Below are 26,733 nucleotides of genomic sequence, written 5' to 3'. Positions count from 1 at the left end.
GCCTCCAGTGTTGAACTTATAGGGTTCGAATCTCACTGACGACAAACCTTTTTCGTGAAATTGTTATATGAACGAGGTAAATGAAGGGGAGAATATAGTTAATGAACGGCCGAAGACAAAGAAGCCATGGTTTAAATGATAAAAAAGACAAGCAAGGGTCTTGTAAGTTGCACAACCTGTTCCTAATCCGATTCCTTTTTGGGAATAACATGTCCAGACAGAACTGTTTTGGAGATCTACCAAATTCGTCTCCCGGACCAGACCACCTTTTGAATATATATATTTTTTCAATTTTCAAATTTTTTTCAATAGCCTTATATATAGTTTAGTTCATCCTGACAACCTTACATTCCTTTGAAATATTATTGTAGCTTTATAAACTGACGATCAAAAGAGTGTTTTCCGAAAATTTGTTTTGGAAATATAATGGTCATGTCAGATAGTTGTTAATATTGTTCGACAGACAAATGTAACATCGTCTCATGTTGCTGCGTTTGGTATGGTGAAGTCGGGGTTAAGTTTCGCGCACATCGCAACAATCACTCTCTGTACGAAAACGACGGGCAGAACTGCAGACAGGCCACGAAGTGGTAGACCTCGCACCACAACCGCTTCCGCTAATTCCGTACCTTGCTCCTACGTAACAGAGTGGGTTCGGGTGGTCAGGCTCGCTGACTTGGTTGATTCATGTCATCGTATCCCAATTGCGTATATCGATGCTCATGATATCAATCACTGGATTGTCTTGTCCAGGCTCGATTATTTGCAGACCACCGTCATATGGCTGGACCAATGCTGAGTGCGGCGTTAAACAACAAACCAAACCTAACGTAACAGATACCTCACTGTGACGTCATCCGCACTGAGTGAGTGAGTGAGTTGGGTTTAACGCCGCTTTTAACAGTATTCCAGTTATATCACGGCGTGTCAGCCTAATGTGGGAGGAAAGCCCGAAGTGATGCAGGTCTCAGACGTTTACCACTTCGGTGAAACCCACACGAGCACGGGTATGGTGCTGACGAACCTAGAAACATAACCAGGGCGAACCGGAATTCGAACCCAGAATCATAGGTTTCCGGCGTGCCCAAGGGACGCAACTCTTCACAGCGGATCGTGGCGCCTCAGACGACTGGGCCACCCGTGCCTCCCTATTGTGTTAGAGTGTGCAGGTCTTCCATATTTTGTAGAAGTGTGCCGGTCTTCCATATTGTGTTATAATATATGGGTCTTCCATATTATGTTAGAATATACGGGTCTTCCATATTGTGTCAGAGTGTGCCGATCTTCCATATTGTGTTAGAATATATGGGTCTTCCATATTGTGTTGGAGTGTGCCGGTCTTCCATATTGTGTTAGAATATACGGGTCTCCCATATTGTGTTAGAATATACGGGTCTCCCATATTGTGTTAGAATATACGGGTCTTCCATATTGTGTTACAGTATTCCGCTCTTCCATTTTGTGTTAGAGTTTGCCGCTCTTCCATATTGTGTTAGAATATACGGGTCTTCCAAATTGTGTTAGAATGTGCCGATCTCCCCTATTATTTTTTGGTTGTATAACGCCGCACACCGCAATATGCCAGTTATTGCGGCCTGTAAACTATCGAGTCTGGACCAGGCAATCCAGTGATTGACATTATGAGCATTGTTCCAATTTTGATACGATAACATGCAGTCAACCTCGTCAGCGAGTCTGACCACCCGATCCATTTCGTCGACTCATGACAAAACAGGTTGCTGGGGACAATATGCTACCAGGAATCTCCACCGATTCGGTCTTCATTGACGCTCTATGTTATGAATGTCCAAGTCAGGATCTGTTCCGAGCCAGGAAAAGTACAAATCAAACTCGAACGTATGTAAGTAATAACTTTTATTCATTTATTCCACTGCTCCATAGGTCTGCCAAACTCCGCAACTCAATGTACCCTGCAAGGAACTTATACGTAAACTCCCTGCATCGCGTACTGAGTAAGGAGATTAAGGAACAGGCTGGAAGACCGCGAGAAACAAGAGAATAAAATTATAAAATGAAAATTGCCATCACACTTCCATTTCATAACAATAATGTAAACGTGAAAATCAATTTAATGAAATATTTATTTAACTATAATGTTCCTACTGGCCTGTACAAACTTACGGAACTACATACCAACACTTAGCAGGGATACACGTTCGGAACTGATCGGTTAGCATCGGTTGTTTCCGTATTTCGGTTATTCCCCGTTATTACTGGAATGTTCTGGAGATAGACAGTGGAAACCTACAAAGTACATAGCAAACAAGGCATTATCGTACACTTTTGTGTATCATTTGTAATACTGGGCGATATGACTTTTATGTACATTAAGTATTGCTTAAATTGAAATCAATACTTAATTTACACAAAAGTTTGTTAAAAAACGTCTATACTTTAAAAGCGCTTAAAAATCAACATGGCCGCCCAATGCCCCGGCGATTTATTTTGGACCCGATGCTTAAATATTATTTTATAACTGGAAGAGTTTTTAAGCATTCGATGAGGCCTTTAGGTATTGGTTATCAATAGTATATAAGTGACCAGTTTCGGGTGTGTAAACCCGCAAGTGTAGAATATTATAACACTGCCCAAGAGGCATAAAGAAGGCCCCTCTTTAGGCATATACTCCGCCGTCTCACGTCATCGTACAAACTAATAGAATATAACGGTAAACATTAGCCTTGATACTGGATAAGGGGAGGACTTCGTGGATTGCGTGCCAAAGAGGCTGATCCTGAGCTTCATCTATTTTATACGATGAGGTGAAACGGCAACCTCGTTCACTGTTCCTTCATCTATGGTAAATGAACGTTGAATATTTGATCAAACTTAACCTCGCCGATAATAAATAGACAATCTACAGTCCCCTTTACAGGATTCCGCATGTAGGGAAAATCCCTTTCTAGGGGATTCCCCACATTGGTGATTCCACACCATGTAGGGGATTCCCCCAAAAGGGAATTCCCCCATATACGGATTCCTCACGAGGAATAACGCGTTTCCCTCGAAAAGAAAAGAAACAACTTTTGAGTTAACTACTAGAACAAAGTAGATATACTATGAGGATATTTTTATTTAAAATATGACTGGAAAAGTAATGAAAATATTGAATTTATATTGCAATTATTGTACATAATAATTTTCAACATATCAACTGCGCGAAAGTCGATCACTCATATATATATCTAATGTGCCTACCGCACTCGCCCCACTCAATATCATTGTAATTTACATATCTATGACGTCAATCTTATTCCCTGCACGTGGTGTTGTCATGGAGACCATCGGTATCAAGACAACAATTTTTTGATAACTGATATGGTGATATTGTCACGTGTTATGGAATGATATGGTAAAGAAATACGAAACTGTTAAATTCTGAAATGACAAATACGTTGAGAACAAGCCATTTCACTCCACGACTCAGATACATAGAAACGTGAGTATGATAGAGAAAACTGGAATGAAAATACGAAAAACAAACGTGACACCGTATGTACTGTTGCATGTCACGAAGAGCCTCAAAACTGAGGGATATCACATTCAATTCGGTACGTCACGTAATATCGGACGCCTTCGGGGGTTTTCCGCCAACATTCCGAATACATTCGATCGTAGATTAAGCAATGGGAAAAGTAGAAAGGACGATTTGAAAGGCATTTCACCAACTCGTTAATGACAACACGGTCTGCAAGAATAGGGCAACAGAAAACGCTGACGGTTTTGACTGATTCGCAGAGCCCGGCACTTCCGGTTTTGTCTGATACGCAGAGCCCGGCACTTCCGGTTGTGAAAATACGATACAGCAAACAAGGGATGAAGCCAGGATTCACAGACCTCCATCTGCAGGATCGTGTGCCTTGTATGAGAGTCATAGTAACCAAACGTTTAGAGACATTGCATGGAAAAATAATGTGTCTTATTCGTTTTATCGTTTTTGACTATGTTTGGCATGATGCTTTTGTGTGATTTAACAAATCCGTTGTCGGTTTCAAGGTCACGTCATGACCTTTCTGGTAAAGATTGTGAAGAGAGGTAGCAATGCAAGGTGGCATAGCAGACTCAAATTATTTCAAATTCGGATCTTTTTTACGTTTTTCTATCTCGATCCACATGTAATTCATGCCATAGTGATAAATACTTATCTTCCATAGCATTCCTTTTATCTCGAATTGCATCTGATATGTTCTCAAAAAGCCCCTTCAACTTGAGATCGCAAAGGGGTAGCCTTGTTGGTAAAGTGTTATCTCGCCACGCCGAAGGCCTGGGTTTGATTCCACACATGGACACAATGTGCATGTGAAAATCAATCCCAAGGTCGCCACTGTGGTACTGCTGGACTAATGGTACATGTTGATTCATTGTGTTCCTACCTGGAAAGGCCCAACGCACTCATTCAATTTCGAAATAACGAGAGTCTACTATGCTCACGAGGGTCATATTTATGTTTTGGTACAGTCAACTTCGGATATAACGAGCGTTTAAGATCACTGATGAAGGTAGTAATATATATCTTATATCTGACGAAGGACATGCGTGTATGCAGAGGTTATCACGCCAGTTAGTGTTTGGGGACAGTTCATTTCCTGCATTTAGCGAACCATGGCCATGAGTGAGTGAGTGAGTTGGGTTTAACGCCGCTTTTAACCGTAATCCAGTTATATCGCGGCGTGTCAGCTTAATGTGGGAGGAAAGTCCGAAGGGATGCAGGTCTCAAACTTTTACCACTTCGGTGAAACCCACGAGCACGGGTATGGTGCTGACAAACCTAGAAACATAATCGGGGCGAACCGGGATTCGAACCCACAATCATAGGTTTCTGGCGTGCCCAAGGGACGCAACTCTGCACAGCGAATCGCGGCGCCTTAGACGACTGGGCCACCCGTGCCCCCACCATTGCCATGAAGCGTGAAAACCTCTTTAAAAAAGTCATTTTTTATCATTCATTTTCAGTCCGTTCTTCATCAAGAGGTCACTGAAGAACCGTAAATCAGTTTCTAAAATGTTAGGAAAATCCCTTTTTTCGTGAGTCATAGCGTTTTTTTCTTTGACTGGACCACTGGCCACATCATAGCCGTAGTTGACTGTGGGTGTTTTGAGGCTGATTCTAGATCCCCATACCGCCTCTCGCTAAACATTTGAACATACCTATGAATGTGTATTTAGAATAAACCCCAGAACATAGAAAGCGTCATATTTGAGCTTTTCAAATGCTAGTTTGGTTCTAAATTGCATCTTAAAAAAGGAAGCGTGTTCTCTTCTTGCATCGGGTACGACCCTGGCATTGACACTGGTAGTCACGTGGCTCACCATCACGTGACATATCTGTCCAATCACATTCAACACTGAGAACTCCATGTTGGACAGTTTTGTATTGCAGTGGATATGAGCTTTGCGGTGACGTCACGACCATTGCTTTTTCTCACGGATTATTTGCCTTTTTGACGTTTCTTTGGTTTTAATCTTGTGGAGGTGTATCCAATCAATGCACGGTCTGCACTGAAATATATACATTGTTGTACATAGGTGTTACCTAATTCTGGATGTCATCACATTTTCTGCTCTTGTCTCAGTTGCTCAGAATCTTGGATTATAAACTCAATTCTGTCATCACAACATTCCGCATTTTGAGCAGAAATATTTGACTATACTCACAACCACAGCAAGTTAGAGACGAGTAGTCTACCGTTGCACCCACTCACCGCACGATGGCGCTAGCAGAGCCTTTCCACAGTGACATGAAGCAAAGGGAGAGAACCCATCAATGGTCAGTTGGTACTCTCGCACTTTGAAGATAGGGAAATTGTTCAAGGGGAACTACTCTTGGTATCTTTCATTTCAGAAGGGAGCTTCCGCCTTCGTTTGTGGATTACTGATATGAAGCACACCGTCCTCTAGAAGTAGAAGATTAATTGTTCAATCCCTGAAATCTCAGAAAAGGCTTCTGAAAGACTGGTCCCTAAATGTGATGTACATCGTATGGTAGAGCAGCAGAAATTTCCATCACAATCAAACGCTCTCGTAGGTTCCCAGGACAGCATGGGCCACCTGGCGCCCATCACCGCTGTGGAGTTATCGCCCTTGACAGTATGGCTACCCGTTGCCCTGTCCTTCTCAGACGTCCATGCACACTAGCATCCGATGATGCTTGAACCAGACCCAGTGTTTTGATCTTACGATCAGATTGTAGGGCCTGGGGCTGCATACGCTGAAGACCCCTTAATCCACTATATCATATGACCGATTCCCTGTTAACGGGAGCTTGCTTGTCCTGTTTCTCGTCACCTGACCCAGTACTGGCTACACTGTCACTCTGACAAATATGCATTTCCAATTCTGTCAAGCGATTCTCCACGTCCCACTGTTGCTGGTTCAGCTTCACAGTCAGGGCTGAGTTCTCACTCTCCAACTGAGCGAGTCTTTCTCTTAACCTGGATATCTCCTTGAGCAAAATTTCAGCTTGGGTATCTGTTTGTCTACACGGCGAACCTATGCTCACTGGACTAATGCTAGCTGTCATGGGCGACATGGCCATTGGGGAATGAGTTTGGAGGGTATGCTGAATGTGGTGAGGGGGTACGAGGCTGGACTGAGAAGCCCCCAGGCTGTTAGGATTGGTCAGGATCATATTGGGTGAGGGAGGGCTGTAGACTGGGGGTGCTGAGAAAGGCGTCAGGTACGCCATTTGGGGCTGGTTAACATAGGAGTAGTTCTGTGGAAGGGGGTTAAAGTTTCCTTGGTAATGGGGCTGCGTCCGCTGATAGTGGTCGGACATGGTCGGAGGTGTATTGGCACTGACGGTGGAGATTCCCGCCACAGAGAACGTCGTCTGTCGAGGCGACGGTGGAGGACTGAAAGGACTTTTGGCAGCTTCCGTGACGACAGGTGATCTCTGTGGCGGCGATCCACTGGCGTACGACGTCATACTCGATATTGTCATTGAAGTTGTCATGTTACACACAACTTGCTGCGCTGATTCCAGCGACTCGTTTCTTTCGTGCTCGTCGCAGTGAGCGATGATGTTGTCCTCGCTGCGAGACGCTTGACCCATTCCTCCTCCCCCGTAATCCGCGCCATACTGGTCGTGTCTCTCCTCTGTGCTGTTGTGGGCGGGGAGGCCGGCGGGAAGGGTGTGGTGGCGGTGCACAAGCATCGTCTCCAGCGGTACTTTGCCGGCAGACTCCACGAGGCCGGGCGTGCTCTTACTCCTTGACATTGCAACTGCAACAAGAAAGGTGAAGGTCAGCAAAGTCTAACGTACATTTGGCTGCATCCTCGAGAATACAGTTCTTTGCATCTCCATAATGCTAAATTCCCAGGACCAGGTAACACATGTTACATTTGGGATAACACTTCCTAAGTGAAGTACAAATATAACATTTGTTACATGGGACCCCTTTCTAAATGGCATTCATCCCCTGGACCAACTCGTTGCCATAGTTTCGCTTCTCTCTCATCTTTTTTCCTAAATTACTCTTGCTCAAGAGAGTAGTTTAACTGAATGTATTCGCAGCGTCGTGCCATCCCGAGCTACTGACTACCCTGCATCTCCGAGCTACTGACCCCGCTGCATCTCCGAGCTACTGACCACCCTGCATCCCCGAGCTACTGACCCCGCTGCATCTCCGAGCTACTGACCTCCCTGCATCCCCGATCACCCTGCATTCTCGAGCTACTGACCACCCTGCATCCCCGAGCTATTGACCACCTTGCATCCCCGAGCTACTGACCTCCCTGCATCCCCGATCACCCTGCATTCTCGAGCTACTGACCACCCTGCATCTCCGAGCTACTGACCCCCCTCCATCTCCGAGCTACTGACCACCCTGCATCCCCGATCGCCCTGCATTCTCGAGCTACTAACCACCCTGCATCTCCGAGCTACTGATCACCTTGCATTCCCGAGCTTCTGACCACCCTGCATCCCCGACCACCCTGCATCTCCGAGCTTCTGACCACCCTGCATCCCAGATCGCCCTGCATTCTCAAGCTACTAACCACCCTGCATCCCCGAGCTACTGACTACCCTGCATCCCGAACTACTGATCACCTTGCATTCCCGAGCTACTGACCACCTTGCATCCCCGAGCTACTGACTACCCCGGACCCCGAGCTACTGATCACCTTGCATTCCCGAGCTACTGACCACCTTGCATCCCCGAGCTACTGACTACCCCGGACCCCGAGCTACTGACTACCCCGGACCCCAAGCTACTGATCACCTTGCATTCCCGAGCTGCTGACCACCCTGCATCCCCGAGCTACTGACCACCCTGCATCCCCGAGCTACTGACTACCCTGCATCCCGAGCTACTGATCACCTTGCATCCCCTACAACCCTGAATCTCCGAGCTACTGACTACCCTGCATCCCGGAGCTACTGATCACCCTGCATCCCCTACAACCCTGAATCTCCGAGCTACTGACCACCTTGCATCCCCGACCACCCTCTATCACCGAGCTACTGACCACCCTGCATCCCCGAGCTACTGACCGCCCTTCATCCCCGAGCTACTGACAACCCTGCGTCCCCGGGCTACTGAAAACCCTGCATCCCCGAGCTACTGACCACCTTGCATCACCGACCACCCTGCATCCCCGAGCTACTGACCACCCTGCATCCCGAGCTACTGATCTCCTTGCATCCCGAGCTACTGATCACCTTGCATCTTCGAGCAACTGACCACCCTGAATCCCCGAGCTACTGACTACCCTGCATCCCCGAGGTACAGACCACCATGCACCCCCGAGCTACTGACTACCCTGCATCCCCGAGGTACTGACCACCATGCATCCCCGAGCTACTGACTACACTGCATCCCCGAGGTACTGACCACCATGCATCCCCGAGCTACTGACTACCCTGCATCCCAGATCGCCCTGCATTCTCGAGCTACGAACCACCCTGCATCTCCGAGCTACTGACCACCTTGCATCCCCGAGCTACTGACTACCCCGGACCCCGAGCTACTGATCACCTTGCATTCCCGAGCTGCTGACCACCCTGCATCCCCGAGCTACTGACTACCCTGCATCCCGAATTACTGATCACCTTGCATCCCCTACAACCCTGAATCTCCGAGCTACTGACTACCCTGCACCTCGGAGCTACTGATCACCCTGCATCCCCTACAACCCTGAATCTCCGAGCTTCTGACCACCTTGCATCCCCGACCACCCTCTATCACCGAGCTACTGACCACCCTGCATCCCCGAGCTACTGACCGCCCTTCATCCCCGAGCTACTGACAACCCTGCATCCCCGAGCTACTGAAAACCCTGCATCCCCGAGCTACTGACCACCTTGCATCACCGACCACCCTGCATCCCCGAGCTACTGACCACCCTGCATCCCCGAGCTACTGATCTCCTTGCATCCCAAGCTACTGATCACCTTGCATCTTCGAGCAACTGACCACCATGAATCCCCGAGCTACTGACTGCCCTGCATCCCCGAGGTACTGACCACCATGCACCCCCGAGCTACTGACTACCCTGCATCCCCGAGGTACTGACCACCATGCATCCCCGAGCTTCTAACCACCTTGCATCCCCGACCACCCTGCATCCCCGAGCTACTGACTACACTGCATCCCCGAGCTACTGACTACACTGCATACCCGAGGTACTGACCACCCTGCATCCCCGAGCTACTGACTACCCTGCGTGCCCGAGCTACTGACTACCCTGCATCCCCGAGCAACTGACTACCCTGCATGCCCGAGCTACTGACTACCCTGCATGCCCGAGCTACTGACTACCCTGCATCCCCGAGCTACTGACTACCCTGCATCTCCGAGCTACTGACCACCCTGCATTCTCGAGCTACTGACCACCCTGCATCCCCGAGCTATTGACCCCCGCTACATCTCCGAGCTACTGACCACCCTGCATCCCCGATCGCCCTGCATTCTCGAGCTACTGACCATCCTGCATCTCCGAGCTACTGACCCCCCCCTGCATCTTCGAGCTACTGACCACCCTGCATCCCCGATCGCCCTGCATTCTCGAGCTACTGCCCACCCTGCATGTCCGAGCTACTGATCACCTTGCATCTCCGAGCTACTGACCCCCCCCCCCACCCCCACCCCCCCCCTGCATCTCCGAGCTACTGACCACCCTGCATCCCCGATCGCCCTGCATTTTCGAGCTACTGACCACCCTGCATCTCCGAGCTACTGATCACCTTGCATTCTCGAGCTACTGACCACCCTGCATCTCCGAGCTACTGATCACCTTGCATCCCCGAGCTACTGACCACCCTGCAGCCACGAGCTACTGACCACCTTGCATCCCCTACCAACCTGCATCCTCCAGCTACTGACCACCCTACATCCCCGAGCTACTGACCACCATGCATCCCCGACCACCCTGCATCCCCGAGCTACTGACTACACTGCATCCCCGAGCTACTGACTACCCTGCATCCCCGAGCTACTGACCACCATGCATCCCCGACCACCCTGCATCCCCGAGCTACTGACTACACTGCATCCCCGAGCTACTGACCACCCTGCATTCTCGAGCTACTGACCACCCTGCATCCCCGAGCTACTGACTACACTGCATCCCCGAGCTACTGACTACCCTGCATGCCCGAGCTACTGACTACCCTGCATGCCCGAGCTACTGACCACCCTGCATTCTCGAGCTACTGACCACCCTGCATCCCCGAGCTACTGACTACACTGCATCCCCGAGCTACTGACCACCCCGCATCCCCGAGCTACTGACTACACTGCATCCCCGAGCTACTGACCACCCTGCATGCCCGAGCTACTGACCACCCTGCATGCCCGAGCTACTGACCACCCTGCATTCTCGAGCTACTGACCACCCTGCATTCTCGAGCTACTGACCACCCTGCATTCTCGAGCTACTGACCACCATGCATGCCCGAGCTACTGACCACCCTGCATGCCCGAGCTACTAACCACCTTGCATGCCCGAGCTACTGACTACCCTGCATGCCCGAGCTACTAACCACCTTGCATCCCCGACCACCCTGCATCCCCGAGCTACTGACCACCCTGCATTCTCGAGCTACTGACCACCCTGCATCTCCGAGCTACTGACCCCGCTGCAGCTCCGAGCTACTGACCATCCCGCATCCCCGAGCTATTGACCCCCCCTGCATCTCCGAGCTACTGACCACCCTGCATCCCCGATCGCCCTGCATTCTCGAGCTACTGACCATCCTGCATCTCCGAGCTACTGACCCCCCCCCTGCATCTTCGAGCTACTGACCACCCTGCATCCCCGATCGCCCTGCATTCTCGAGCTACTGACCACCCTGCATGTCCGAGCTCCTTATGAACACGTTCACCAGCCCGGGCGTGAATTTGAGATACACTCAACCATTAAGATGCGTGTTTCAACTGTTATGAAAACACACGTTCATTCGGCGTCTGCTACTCCCGATCTGCAACGGCGACCGCGCTTCATCAAACCAGGCCGGTGATGCAACAGCCGTAATCTTATTTTGAGCAATATTGACGAGAACCGGTTTATCTAAAAGGTCGACAGAACCTCGATGATATCCCCAACGGAGAAGTAACCCACTTACCGCCCAGCTCTGGCAAATTCAGGATGAGGCGATACACCGCCCCATTCAAATCAACACCTTTAAAAACCTATCGTGTTTTTCCTAAGTACAATGAACGTTTTCCCAACTGACTTGAAAACAAGGAATTAAGCACACTTTGCTGACAGAGACAACTGTTTCTCGTCTCGACTCTGGAACATGTTAACATAGGCTGAGCGTATGTGGCTTTCAGACAGAAAGAAGTCTTAAATTAGAAATAATGTCTTTTCATTTCCATTCGTGTTCGATATACAGACGAACGAGACGGCTTTGAAAATACGTGTGAGTCGGTCCTTTTTTTGTTATAAATTGGATCGGTTTCATGGAAAACATTTTGCAGCGGATATAAGAAAGATGAAAGCTTCACCTACCGTTAACTGGGGCTAGGGATTGGGGGTCGTTTGAGCGGAAATCTGAGCGAGGGTTCAGGAGTACGGGGTTTAAGGTGTATGGAGAGAAGGTGTAGGGGGTGAAAGTGTATGGGGTGAAGGTGTATGAAGTGAAGGTGTATGGAGTGAAGGTGTATGGAGTGAAGGTGTATGGAGTGAAGGTGTATGGGGTGAAGGTGTATGGAGCGAAGGTGTATGGAGCGAAGGTGTATGGAGCGAAGGTGTATGGAGTGAAGGTGTATGGAGCGAAGGTGTATGGAGTGAAGGTGTATGGAGCGAAGGTGTATGGAGCGAAGGTGTATGGGGTGAAGGTGTATGAAGTGAAGGTGTATGGAGTGAAGGTGTATGAAGTGAAGGTGTATGGAGTGAAGGTGTATGGGGTGAAGGTGTATGGAGCGAAGGTGTATGGAGCGAAGGTGTATGGAGCGAAGGTGTATGGAGTGAAGGTGTATGGAGCGAAGGTGTATGGAGTGAAGGTGTATGGGGTGAAGGTGTATGGAGCGAAGGTGTATGGAGCGAAGGTGTATGGAGCGAAGGTGTATGGAGTGAAGGTGTATGGAGCGAAGGTGTATGGAGTGAAGGTGTATGGGGTTAAGGTGTATGGAGTGAAGGTGTATGGAGTGAAGGTGTATTGAGCGAAGGTGTATGGAGCGAAGGTGTATGAGGTTAAGGTGTATGGAGCGAAGGTGTATGAGGTTAAGGTGTATGGAGCGAAGGTGTATGAGGTTAAGGTGTATGGAGTGAAGGTGTATTGAGCCAAGGTGTATAGAGTGAAGGTGTACGGGGTGAGGTGAGGTGAGGTGAGGTGAGGTGAGGGGTTTAACGTCACGTCCATGATTATTGCACTTATATAGCGACGTGCATGCACGTGTGTGTGTGGCTGCTTGTACTAGTCCGGACTGATGCCGATTTATAGTGCTTGCTCACTGAGACACAGTATACTGACTCCGAGCCGACCAGTCCTTGTTTTAGCCCCTTAATGCAGAGCGCCAGACAGGGTAACAACAAGTACCATCTTTTAACGTCTTTTGGTATGACGCGGCCGGGGATCGAACCCCGGACCTTCCGCTCTCCGGGCGGACGCTCTACCACTAGACCACGGAGGCGGTCTTGTGTACGGGGTGAAAGTGTAGGTGGGTTGATGGGTACAGTGTGGGGCTGGGGGTTAAGGAGTGTGGGGTGTACGTTTATGGAAATGGAGGCTTTGGGGGTGGAGGTGTATTGAGATAGTTGGGAATGGGGGTGTAAAATATAGATGTCATCTCGCTGACATTGCTTGCAACGTCTATCACTCGTCGAGTGGTTTATAGCTTCCGCCATCAACCACTATTCCTAGTCACGAGGGACAGTTTCTCTCAATCTGTCGTCTGCTTCCAGAAAGGTCAAAGATACAACTTGGCGAGATTTATGGTTGAGATGATGCTCGGGTCTCGAGTTAAATAATCGTCGTGATTAGAAATACTCAGAAATACCATATGGGACGTCACAGGATAAGAAACGAATAAGTGTTTATTAAAGTATTACCTTTGACTTATCACCTTGTAATTCATGTATTTACTGTCCATTGTTAGATGGTTTTAGGTCTGCCGGCAACATTTCATTGAGGGAGCATATATTTCATCAGTATGGAGATGGTGTGTGGGTTTAACGCCGCTTTTAACAGTATTCCAGTTATATCCCAGCCTGTCGGCTTATTGTGGGAGGAAAGCCCGAAGTGATGCAGATCTGAAACGTTTGCCAATTCGGTGAAACCCACGAGCACGGGAATGGCGTTGACAAACCTAGAAACATAATCGGGGCAAAACGGGATTCATAGGTTTCTGGCTTGTTCAGGGGACGCAAATCTGTGCACAGCTTAATGTGGGAGGAAAGCCCGACGTGATGCAGGTCTCAGACGTTTACCACTTCGGTGAAACCCAGGAGCACAGGTATTGTGCTGACAAACCTAGAAACATAATCGGGGCGAACCGGGATTCGATCCAACAATCATAGGTTTCTGGCGTGCCCAAGGGACGCAACTCTGCACAGCGAATCGCAGCGCCTTGAACGACTGGGCCACCCGTCCCCCCGGAGATGGTTGGAACATTTTTTTGAAAACAATCTATTTTTTCCCAGCTGTATCCAACTATTTATTTATTTATTAAGTTTCATTATTTACATACATTTTTTACGTTGGTGTATTTTCCACAAAACAAAGTATTTATTGTTTTCACCACTGCTAACAAACTATTCATTTTGGGTATATTTCGGGACAGGTTATTCATTTGAAAAATCTTCTCTAATTACACTGAACCTGGGGCCCGTTCCACAGAGCGATCTTAGCGCTAAGATGATCGTAACTCCCATATTTAACACCGGCTTTCGGCAGTCGTAGCACTAAGATCGCTTTGTGGAACAGGCTGGTTCTAAAAGCCATCGTAGCGGTACGACTGCCGTAGGTCTGTGTTGACGTAAAGATGCTACAACAGCCGTAGCTAAGATATCTTTGCGTAACTGGGCCCAGATACAATGTCTGAAGTTCGACCTAGGCATAACTGCAATTCTCATTTTGGCTTGACGGCCCCACTAACAAGCCTGATTCAATGACATTGTAATGGTTGATGATGCTGTTTAAAATACATAGAAAACGATTATCGATAGATGTTTTAAGACAACTTATGAGAAATTTCGAAACAATCTTTTCTAAAATGCACTTAAAATATATTTTACAGAAAAATATGTTAGTTTATGTTTTTGTTTTCATTTAATTAGTTATGTTATCTTACGACAAGAAGTGACTCGCTTAACAAAACCCGCTTCTTATGAGGAATAAATATAAAGCGAAACTACAATACCCTACAATGAGAAACATTATTATTGTTCTCATTTGAAAGAGAACTCTGTCTCCACACAAACTTACCTTTTTCTAATGGCGCCTTTTTATATTTTTCCAAGCGTTTCACAGCAATTGCTTCCAGTTTCACTCTGGCAGCGGGGTACTCCTTTAAAACGTCCCACAGGTCTTTCTTTGCTAAACAGAACAGGTCTGAATACCCTACCGAACGCACGGAAGCGGTCCTTCTGTTGCCGGCAGTGCCCATGTTTAATATACTGATTTCACCGAAGTAGCTGCCTGGTTTAAGAGTGGCGAGCACCGTCTTCCCGTTGTCCGCCACCACGTGCAATCTCCCGCGGTTGACAATGTACATCTCTTTACCCACCTCACCTGAAACATAAAAAACCGACATGTGTTTACCTGAGCGCGTTTGCCACATGAAACGAACATGTCCGTGACTACCTGAGCCCGTTTTCCACATGAAATAAAAACATCTGTGAATATTAGAGGAATATGTAAAATAGGGGATTTGATAATGTGAAACCTAAACACCCCCCCCCCCCCCCCTTGAATATCCGAAGATCAACATCACCACTGAACATCACTACTGAACATAGTCACTCAACATCACTACTGAACATTGCCACTGAACATCGTCAATGAACATCAAACCGAAATCGTCACTGAACACCACAACTGAACATCGTCGCTCAACATCACTACTGAACATCGTCAGTCAACATCACTACTGAACATCGTCAGTCAACATCACTACTGAACATCGTCACTCAACATCACTACTGAACATCGTCAGTCAACATCACCACTGAACATCGTCAGTCAACATCACCACTGAACATCGTCACTCAACATCACTACTGAACATCGTCACTCAACATCACTACTGAACATCTTCACTCAACATCACTACTGAACATCGTCGCTCAACATCACTACTGAACATCGTCGCTCAACATCACTACTGAACATCGTCACTCAACATCACTACTGAACATCGTCACTCAACATCACTACTGAACATTGCCACTGAACATCGTCAATGAACATCAAACCGAAATCGTCACTGAACACCACAACTGAACATCGTCGCTCAACATCACTACTGAACATCGTCAGTCAACATCACTACTGAACATCGTCAGTCAACATCACTACTGAACATCGTCACTCAACATCACTACTGAACATCGTCAGTCAACATCACCACTGAACATCGTCAGTCAACATCACTACTGAACATCGTCACTCAACATCACTACTGAACATCGTCACTCAACATCACTACTGAACATCTTCACTCAACATCACTACTGAACATCGTCGCTCAACATCACTACTGAACATCGTCGCTCAACATCACTACTGAACATCGTCACTCAACATCACTACTGAACATCGTCACTCAACATCACTACTGAACATCGTCACTCAACATCACTACTGAACATCGTCAGTCAACATCACTACTGAACATCGTCACTCAACATCACTACTGAACATCGTCAACCAACATCACTACTGAACATCGTCACTCAACATCACTACTGAACATCGTCACTCAACATCACTACTGAACATCGTCACCAAACATCACTACTGAACATCGTCAGTCAACATCACCACTGAACATCGTCACCCAACAACACTACTGAACATCGTCACCCAACATCACTACTGAACATCGTCACCCAATATCACTACTGAACATCGTCAGTCAACATCACTACTGAACATCGTCAGTCAACATCACTACTGAACATCGTCACTCAACATCACTACTGAACATCGTAACTCAACATCACTACTGAACATCGTCGCTCAACATCACTACTGAACATCGTCACTCAACATCACTACTGAACATCGTCACTCAACATCACTACTGAACATCGTCGCTCAACATCACTACTGAACATCGTCACCCAACATCACTACTGAACATCGTCAGTCAACATCACCACTGAACATCGTCACCCAACATCACTACTGAACATCGTCGCTCAACATCACTACTGAACATCGTCACCCAACATCACTACTGAACATCGTCAGTCAACATCACCACTGAACATCGTCACCCAACATCACTACTGAACATCGTCACCCAACATCACTACTGAACATCGTCACCCAATATCACTACTGAACATCGTCAGTCAACATCACTACTGAACATCGTCACTCAACATCACTACTGAACATCGTCACCCAACATCACTACTGAACATCGTCAGTCAACATCACCACTGAACATCGTCACCCAACATCACTACTGAACATCGTCACCCAACATCACTACTGAACATCGTCAGTCAACATCACCACTGAACATCGTCACCCAACATCACTACTGAACATCGTCACCCAACATCACTACTGAACATCGTCACCCAATATCACTACTGAACATCGTCAGTCAACATCACTACTGAACATCGTCAGTCAACATCACTACTGAACATCGTCACTCAACATCACTACTGAACATCGTCACTCAACATCACTACTGAACATCGTCAGTCAGCATCACTACTGAACATCGTCAGTCAACATCACTACTGTGCACCAGTGACAAAGTTATCAGTGGATATTGGGGACAGAACAGCTTGCTTCCCTGATAAGCCCGAGTATTATATGAAATCACTTAACCTTGAAAGGAGCACCTGCTAGGGAGGCCCACTTGTATTTCATATTTGTCAATCAACTTGATATGTCACGCCGAAGTCCTGGGTTCGAACCCGACACGGAACCACGAGAGCTTCATACGCTATACGACAATAATCACTAAGTAAATGCACAAACTGAATAGGATATATAATAACTGTGACCTTATCTTACACCAAGCCCCGAATACGTGTAAGGAACCATTTCTAACCAGGAACACAATGGCAGTAACAGAACTGAGACAGTTGGTGCTGAAAAACCATTATTCAAAGAAACCCTAATGACGACCATGGTCTGACATTCTATCCGTAAATGTCATGTCCATCGAAATAACAGTTCCTTAGAAAATGACAATGACAATGAAAACCTGACTGAAGGCTTGACCTTTGTACTTGACAAACGTCCCTTTTCAAAGCATGAACCTATCAGAGGGATAGCACCATTTGAAAACGTGCAGCCAGGTACGTTCATGTTAGCATTTATCAGCATGCGACTTTGACCTTTGACTGACCCTTGACCCTCTATTGAATATGTCAAGAATTAAAAATATAAAGTATCTCAAACACGGCGTAAATTGTAGTACTCCCTTTATATTGTGCATGCATTAAGTGCCCTCGTTCAGTCTTGATCAATAAACTAATTGATGGCATAGAGCATATAAAACACAGATTGCTTTTAAGTAAATTGACCACTTAATGGCATAGCCTCTCGTTAAAAAACCCTGGTATGGTACATTGTATCATAAAAGAACTAACTACAAATTAGCTGCAGAATTAAATATAAAAACAATCTCAAACACGGCGGACGAAATAATTAAATTGCACTCCTGTCTGTTCTTCGATGTTTCATCTCGACAATATCAGGATAAATATGTCAGAAACTGTACACTTCTTCCTAGTGCCGCCTTTCTCGCGGCCTGCAGTCGATGACTCAATCCATTTAATATATTTGACGTAACCTTCTTGTACTATCGATCCACGATCACATGGACAAACAACAATTAAGCCCAGATCGTGCCCTGCCTGTTCCCAGTTAGCGTCGTAATGTGATTCTACATGCGACCACGTAGCACCGGAAGTAGTGTTGAAGTATTCGTTCTTATTAAGTGCTATGCCACGATATGACCTGGATTATCCGCGTTAGAACTGAATCATATTCTCCGAATCATGTCAGAGCGTTGGGTGAGTGAGGGTATTGGATTTACCGACGATAATCAATTACCTATACGAAGACCATTTCATCCAAGTTGTTCAATTAAAGGAACGTATTTCGGACTTGGCAACCCATCACGTAAACTTCACTACTTGTGGCTGCCGATCCGTGAAGACCCGGGGTAGACTAGGTCTTCAGCAACCCAAGCTTGCCGTAAAAGGCGACTATGCTTGTCGTAAGAGGCGACTAACGGGATCGGGTTGTCAGGCTCGCTGACTTGGTTGATGCATGTCACCCAATTGCGTGGATCGATGCTCATGATATCAATCACTGGATTGTCTGGTCCAGACTCGATTATTTACAGACCGCCGTCATATGGCTGGAATATTGCTGAGTGCGGCGTTAAACAACAAATAAACTTGTGGCTGCCCATGTTTCCCATACTGCCAACCACCTGTTGGTCAAATTACCACATTAATCGTTGATACTAACAATCTTCACAGGTTATTCAAACAGGGCCCAAACTATCGCGAACGACCTGCTTGTGATCACAGCTTGAAACTCATTATAGATACTGTCGAAGCGTATGCTAATATTGGACCAAAAGAGAAGAGGGACATGTTGAATGACTTCCTGAGTGGGTTAAATCGGTGCATGGTGTGGTCACTGGTAGAATGCACAAACGGTAATAGAGGAAACAGATTTGGAATAAACTCATTCTGTCCTAGACAGCTGTCACCCGCAGCACTACATGAAAGGTGTGTAGTTGCGTCCTCTGACAGGCCTGAAATACCAGGGTTCGGCTTGGATTCGCAAAATCAAAACATGGGAATTTGGCCAAGAAATTTAATCTATGTATCAGGTATATAGATGATCTGATATCGTTCAAGAACCACCAAATAGCCATTTCTCTTCCACTGATTCACCTACCTGAACTCGAAATATAAGAAATCAATGAACTTCCTGTTTCATATTTCGATCTATGCATAAAGATTCAGAGTGACAAAAACCTCTCCACAAGACAGATGACTTCAACTTTCCAATCGTCAACTTTCCCTTTACGTCCAGCAATATTCGAACAACTACAGCACCATGTCACAATGTTTGAGGTACAATCGAGCAATCTCTATTTCAAGGAAGAGTTCAATTGGCGCCATGCAACTCTTGCTCAAAAGTTGTTTGTCAGGGTTGCACCACCCCCCCCCCCCCCCCCCCCCAAGGCCTTCCAAACGTTTTATGGTTGACGCGTGGAGGACATTTCCAATTTTGTCGCATCAGTGACAAAAATGATGTCTGATGCGGTTCCCTATTTAGAATTGTACGATATGTTCCCTATTTTTGTCAGGTCAACAATATGACCTGCCTTTGTATATGTTTGTGACGGGTGGCATTGGCACCTTTCCGCAACATCTGGTGTCATCAACACTTAATAGTGATTCATAAACGCATGCTTATGATATAAGGGTTTTTCGCATTTTTAACGGTATTTCAGTTTTATTACATGGCAGCTTGTTGTCGGAGAGAAACCCATGTTGAAGCGGGTTGTTGTCGGAGGGAAACCCATGTTGAAGCGGGTTGTTGTCGGAGGGAAACCCATGTTGAAGCGGGTTGTTGTCGGAGGGAAACCCATGTTGAAGCAGGTTGTTGTTGGAGGGAAACCCATGTTGAAGCAGGTTGTTGTTGGAGGGAAACCCATGTTGAAGCGGCTTGTAGTTGTTTGCCACCTTGGCGAAACTCACGAGCATGATAGGACAGACTAAGGATCATAATCGGGATTTGAACCCAAGGTAAGCGGATCCTGACACGGCTGAGGGACGGAACTCTTAACATCAAACTGGCCGATTGAACTTATAAAGAGTGAAATAAGCAGCCCGAAATCTTGATAGACGCACTGATTACTCAAATATGATGATATATACATATATGACAGTTATATTGGCTATATATTGAAAACTAAGTATGCAGTCGTTATTCAATTCATGTTGCATTAGACCATTCTGTATTTGACCAAGTGGCGTCAGTATGAAACAATCTCATCAAAATCAGATCTAAGTGAGAGAGTTGGATTTAACGGCCCGTTTAACACTATTCCAGTTACATCGTGACATGTCAGTTTAATGCGGGAGGAAAGTCCGAAGTGATGCAACCCCTTCGGCTTTAACCACTTTGGTGAAATCCACGAACACGGTTTTGGTGCTGACAAACCCCCCCAAAAACATCATCGGGCGAACCGGATTCGAACCCACAATCACATATTTCTGGTACGCAGAAGGAACGTACTCTACAAGCGAACTGCGGCGCCTTAGATGACTGGGCCACCCGTGCCCCTAAATCAGAAGAATAAAATATCAATATATTCTAATTTGCTTTATCTGAGACTAGGCAACACACAAAATCATGCTTCACCCCCCCCCCCCCCCCCCTTCCTTGTCGACCCGTGAAGATCCGGGGTAGAATAGGTCTTCAGCAACCCATGCTTGCCGTAAAAGGCGACTATGCTTGTCGTAAGAGGCGGCTAACGGGATCGGGTGGTCAGGCTCGCTGACGTGGTTTATGCATGCTATCGATCCCAATTGCGTGGATCGATGCTCATGATATCAATCACTGGATTGTCTCGTCCAGACTCGATCATATACAGACCGCCGTCATATAGCTGGAATATTGCTGAGCGCGGCGTTAAACAACAAACCAACAAACAACCCTTCCTTGTCCTCATCCGGACACCACATTCTTGTGGCTGACGTTGTGTTATACCCAAGGAGCGCGGTTCGAGCCTGGATTTGAGCCAGTCGACTCTTCCCAAACCGCCAGTTGATGGATAGATGACTCCTTCAATCATCTTGTTACTGAGATAGCCGTGCCTTATAGAAGCGGGATAATTGAGGCAAATCTATGACAACCTGAGTGAGCGGTTTATTGACCTTCCTGCTGCAGTCGCTCCTGCTTGACTGTAGATAACTTGTAGCCTGTGGTTAGTGGCGTTATAAAGCCACACGTTACACATGCTGTAGGCGGCTACAGGCGCCCCAACAAATGTAAATGGCCACTTAGGAAAATCATTAATTCATAATGGAGATCAAATCGCGATGGTTTTATGGATCAAGACATCCTTCGTCTTTGGGAAACTGTAAAGGCCGATCGGAATAATTGATGAGATAGAAGAGAGAATATAGAACACAGATTGCTTTATACCCAACAAGGAATATATTACCCGATAACACAAGCCAAGGGTATAAGATCAATCAGCGACCACAAGTCAACCCTACCTTCCAAGTCACGTGACTTGGTGATATTTTGAGACGCCAAACATGAATAATGTGTGAGGAAATTTGGTATTATGCCGCGTTTAGCAATATTCCCGCAATATCACAGCGAGGGACACCGAGAATGAGCTTGCCATATTGAACCAGAGTGGGACTCGAACTCGCGTCCTTGGAATGAGCCATACCCCTAGAAGTGATTCTCAAATATTGAATATCAAAATATTCTACTTGTAAAAATACTCTCTCTAGCCCTTGTCATACCCCGAGTACATTTACACAATACGGGGAGGGGCCACGGTCAAAGGCGCCGCAATTCCCTGTGCACAGAGTTGCGTCCCTTGAACACGCCAGAAACCTATGATTACGGGTTCGAATCCTTGTTCGCCCCGATTATGTTTCAAGGTTTGTCAGCGCCATTCCCGTGCTCGTGGGTTTCACCGAACTGGTAAACGTTTCAGATCTGCATCACTTCGGGATTTCCTCCTACATTAAGCTGACAGGCTGTGATATAAGAGGAATACTGTTTAAAGCGGCGTAGAACCCAACTCACTCACCCATTCAATACGGGGAGACAAGCATTCGGTACACATGACCCACTCCGCCCCGGACTCCCAAAGGGGGGGGGGGGGGGGGGGGGGGGGGGAAGAGAGAGAGACGGGGGGACAAACATGAGGTACAAGGATACCATTTAATCCTGATGGTGGCACCATTCACTGCCAAGGAGCCATTCCGGATGAATGATATCCCAACATTCATTGCACGTCCCAGACACATCCGGCAGGCAGGAGCTCTGTCTCACCATTCACTCTGTTGAGCTCCAGACAGTGCCTCTTTGCAGCGACCTGTCCCTGGTTTATATAATGAATTACAGCTCCATGCAATGAAGCTAATCGCCAGATTATCGACAAGTAGTTACCTCCCCTGTCTGATCACAATGGATGGGGAAACGCAATTATTCTCGTGGGGATTGGAGGTGGTTGCTCAAATTGTGAACTCACCGACGAAACCCATCCCATCTTGTCTCTCCACACTGGGATGTATTCCGAGTTGTAGTTTAACTACAGATGCCGTATTCTTCATCTTTCAGGATGCCCTTGCCTCTTTTAACATTCCACAGGACATGTTCTGTTTTTTATCAGCAATTACATTCTGCAAAACCACCTTATAAAAAGACCAACGAGAGTACTGCGTACAAATTTACAGTTTTTCTTATCCAATTCTGAGATATGTTGGAGGCGGACATTTTTTTCTTTTGCAACTGCAACCAAAGTTGGAATCGAACACTTCCCATAGCGTATTAAGCAAACACACTAACGGCTGTTCGTCTCGACATCACCAAGGAGACGGCACAGCGCTTGTTGGTCTGTCACATGCTCTTGAGCTGCATATAGATTCACAGACTTTATTTCAATAGACTCCAACTTTTTGTTTGTTTCAAAAAGTTTCCTCATTCAAAAAAAAGAATTAAACGAACACGTTCTAAACTTATAAACGAATTGACCAATTCACGTGGGTTAGGCGTAAGGCAAGCTCCTCACAGCGATAGCCCGTTCGCGGAGCTCTCTATACCATCGCTGCCGCCAGTCAAAACTCCCCACAGTGATAGATGACCACAACCATGCTTGGAGTTGAACTCGCAACTGAATATTTATTTACAAACGAGCGACGACTGTCGTGACGCCGAATACACTTACCACTGCTAAATTACTTTCTTCGTTTGTCAATTTGAATTTCTATTTCATTAAAACTATCATGTAATTGATAAAGTAAGAATGTAAGGGAGAAGTTGGTTGATTTCCCGTTAGTCTGCAATCTCGAACCAGTATGATCAAACAAACAACACGTTACATTCATGTGGGAAATATAGTCCGTCGTAAACCTTTTCAAAATGAACTATGATGGCATTCCCAAAGACATAAACAAAAGCATGAACATTTGTGGTAATAGGGCAAATTTCAAGAAGGAAGGAGTTTGGGCGCAAGGGAGCCAAGGGAGATAACTCCGATACTAATCTGTCTCTTGAGTGTGTGAGTTGGGTATAACGTTAGAATTGAACAGTATTTCAGTTATATCACACCGTGTTACACGGGGGTGTGGCCCGAATAATTGTGACCCACCAGGGGAAAAGGTACCTTATGGGTGCAAGGAGGATACAATAGCTATGACGTCATAAAGTCGCTTGACGTCAACCTACTCCAGTGAAAATTCTAGAAAAACATAGAAATATAATCAGGGCGAGTCCGGGATTCGAACCCACCGTCATAGGTTTCTGGCACACCTACTTAATAGGCTTATATTATAAAGGGGTTAAACGGCTGATTGATCGATGCATCACCGTTGTCTTTAGTCCCCTTGTAATACATCAATGGAAAGCTAAAATAACCGTTAACCACCATAGTAACGGTAGACGTAATGGAATACCGTTAGTCATCTACCTATCCATTCATTTGGATCTCCAATACGCCTTGCGAACACCCGGTATCATGACTATGAGATCACCATGTGATAACCCGTGAAGATCCGGGATAGAATAGGTCTTCAGCAACTCATGGGTGCTGTAAAAGGCGACTATGCTTGTCGTAAGAGGCGACTAATGGGATCGGGTGGTCAGGCTCGCTGACTTGGTTGATACATGTCCTCTTATCCCAATTGCGTAGATCGATGCGCATGATATCAATCACTGGATTGTCTGGTCCAGACTCGATTATTCACAGACCGCCGTTATGCAGCTGGAATACTGCTGAGTGCGGCGTTAAACAACAAACACACGCTATGTGATTGTGATTCATAAACACATGCTCATGATATAGTCGGAATTGTGCAATCGACTCTATTCTTAGCAGGGATTTCTTATGAATATGTAAAGGGGTTTGTCGCTTTTATTTAAAAGTCACGTCTCCGAGAGACAATCATAGTTACCAAAAAAATAGCAGCTTAAATTCCATAGCAGAGGCGCGGGTTGTAATTTTTTACTACCTTGGTAACATCCACGCATATATGATGTTACCACCACAATGGTCATAATCGGGTCGCATTTGGGATTCGAACCCCTATGGGGCACGGCAGGACCGTCGTCTGAGGCGCCCAGTTCGCTTGCAGTCCCTTGTGCCAGAAACCTATGATCGTGGGTTCGATTCCCAGATTTCCCCTGATTTTATTTTAGGTTTGTCAGAACCAACAAATGGGAATCGAACACATGTCATCAGTTCCTGATACGACTGAAGGACTGGACGTTGCGTGTTTGCATGCAATATGGCCCATGCCTTATTTGGATGTTTCTTTGCGAGGCTCCAGGAAGGTGCTCCGGGTCATCAACCCACACGAAACAGACCGCGGCAATTAATCTGAAAAATTGGCGAAACTGGCCACCCACAGACTAGAGAGTTGCGTTACTTTCCCAGCAACCCGCTCAGCCTTTAATTTGCTTCCATGAGCTGACAGCGCTGCCTACGCGGGTCTTCTGTTCTTAAATGTCACGGAAAGGAAAAAAGTGGGAACTGTTTCAAACATGGAATCGGAATCAAATCAATTTGTGTGATGAGTAAATCTCTGCAGGGAATTACCGCAGACTTTTCGGCAGGGAGAGTATAAAATACGAATAGGATCTGGCAGCGGAAAAAGCCAGCGCGTGCTTAATGTAAGACAATAGTTGAAGGCATTTGAAGGCAAAGCTACACATTGCCAATGTCGGTGACCTGTAAACTGGCGAGATATGTTTTTTTCATATTTTTTTAATCGTTGGCAATTTCTGCCAGTGGAACTAATGCCGAACCACTATTGTTATGTCCGGAAGCCTTTTAGGGCCATTTTTGTTTGTTTTGTTTTTTTACTTGAAATTTCAAGACGCTAAGTTGAAAATTCAAGATGCTATGTTGAAATTTCAAGATACAAGTTTAAATTTCAAGATACATACTAAGTTGAAATTTTAAGACAATGATCTTGAAATTTCAAATAATAAGTTGATATTTTAAGATTATAACTCAAAATTTCAACTTATTACCTAATTTCAAGATTCATACTAAGTTGAAATTTCAAGATACTAAGTTAAAATTTCAAGATGCAATGTTGAAATTTCAAGATACATACAAAATTGAAAATTCAAGATAATGATCTTGGAATTTCAAGATACTAAGTTGAAATTATAAGATTTTAACTTCAAATTTCAACGTATATATCTTGAAATGTCAAGAAAAAAAACAAACAAAACAAGTGGCCCTAAAAGGTATCCGTAGTTATGTGCATCGAAGATTAATGGAAGATTAATTCAGACGCTTCGTCTTAACAATATTTAAGCAGTCAAGATTAAGATATAAATCCATCCTGGAATATTATTCATTACTTAATTAATAATAATATTTTATATGAAATATAATAGCAGTTATTAGCTTGGAGTGAGTGAGTGAGTCCACCTTAAGTGAGTGAGTATTGTTTTACGCCGCTTTTAGCAATATTCCAGCAATATCACGGCGGGGGACACCAGAAATGGGCTTCACACATTGTACCCATGTCGGGAATCGAACCCGGGTCTTCGGCGTGACGAGCGAACGCTTTAAATTAGCTTGGAAAATATTTATACATTGCTTTCATGAATCACTTTACTGACACAATGTACTGACATTAGAGAGTGAGTGAGTCAGTGAGTATGGTTTTACGCCGCTTTTAGCAATATTCCAGCAATATCACGGCGGGGGACACCAGAAATGGGCTTCACACATTGTACCCATGTTGGGAATCGAACCCGGGTCTTCGGCGTGACGAGCGAACGCTTTAACGACTGGGCTACCCGGCCGCCCCCATTAGAGAGTACGTGAGTGAGTTGGGTTT

At 46.0% G+C, this 26,733-nt stretch overlaps 1 protein-coding gene across 1 annotated transcript in view; it reads right to left on the bottom strand.

Annotated features, from left to right (window-relative positions):
• Positions 1-4,817: 4,817 nt before the first annotated feature.
• LOC124144038 (cyclic nucleotide-gated cation channel alpha-3-like) overlaps positions 4,818-26,733 on the bottom strand; it is a 160,191-nt gene continuing 138,275 nt past the window's right edge. Inside the window, exons 3-4 of the mRNA XM_046513256.2 lie at positions 14,894-15,199; positions 4,818-7,242 (exon numbers count right to left, since the gene is read on the bottom strand). Of these exons, the coding sequence (XP_046369212.1) occupies positions 6,254-7,242; positions 14,894-15,199 (1,295 nt within the window). The 3' untranslated portion in view covers positions 4,818-6,253. The remainder of the gene's footprint in view (positions 7,243-14,893; positions 15,200-26,733) is intronic.

Source organism: Haliotis rufescens, unplaced genomic scaffold, assembly GCF_023055435.1.
Source record: "Haliotis rufescens isolate VD_foot unplaced genomic scaffold, xgHalRufe1.0.p SCAF_52, whole genome shotgun sequence".
Lineage (NCBI taxonomy): Eukaryota > Metazoa > Mollusca > Gastropoda > Lepetellida > Haliotidae > Haliotis > Haliotis rufescens.
The sequence above is the reverse complement of the archived record's forward strand: the minus strand, read 5'-3'. Positions and strand labels throughout refer to the sequence as shown.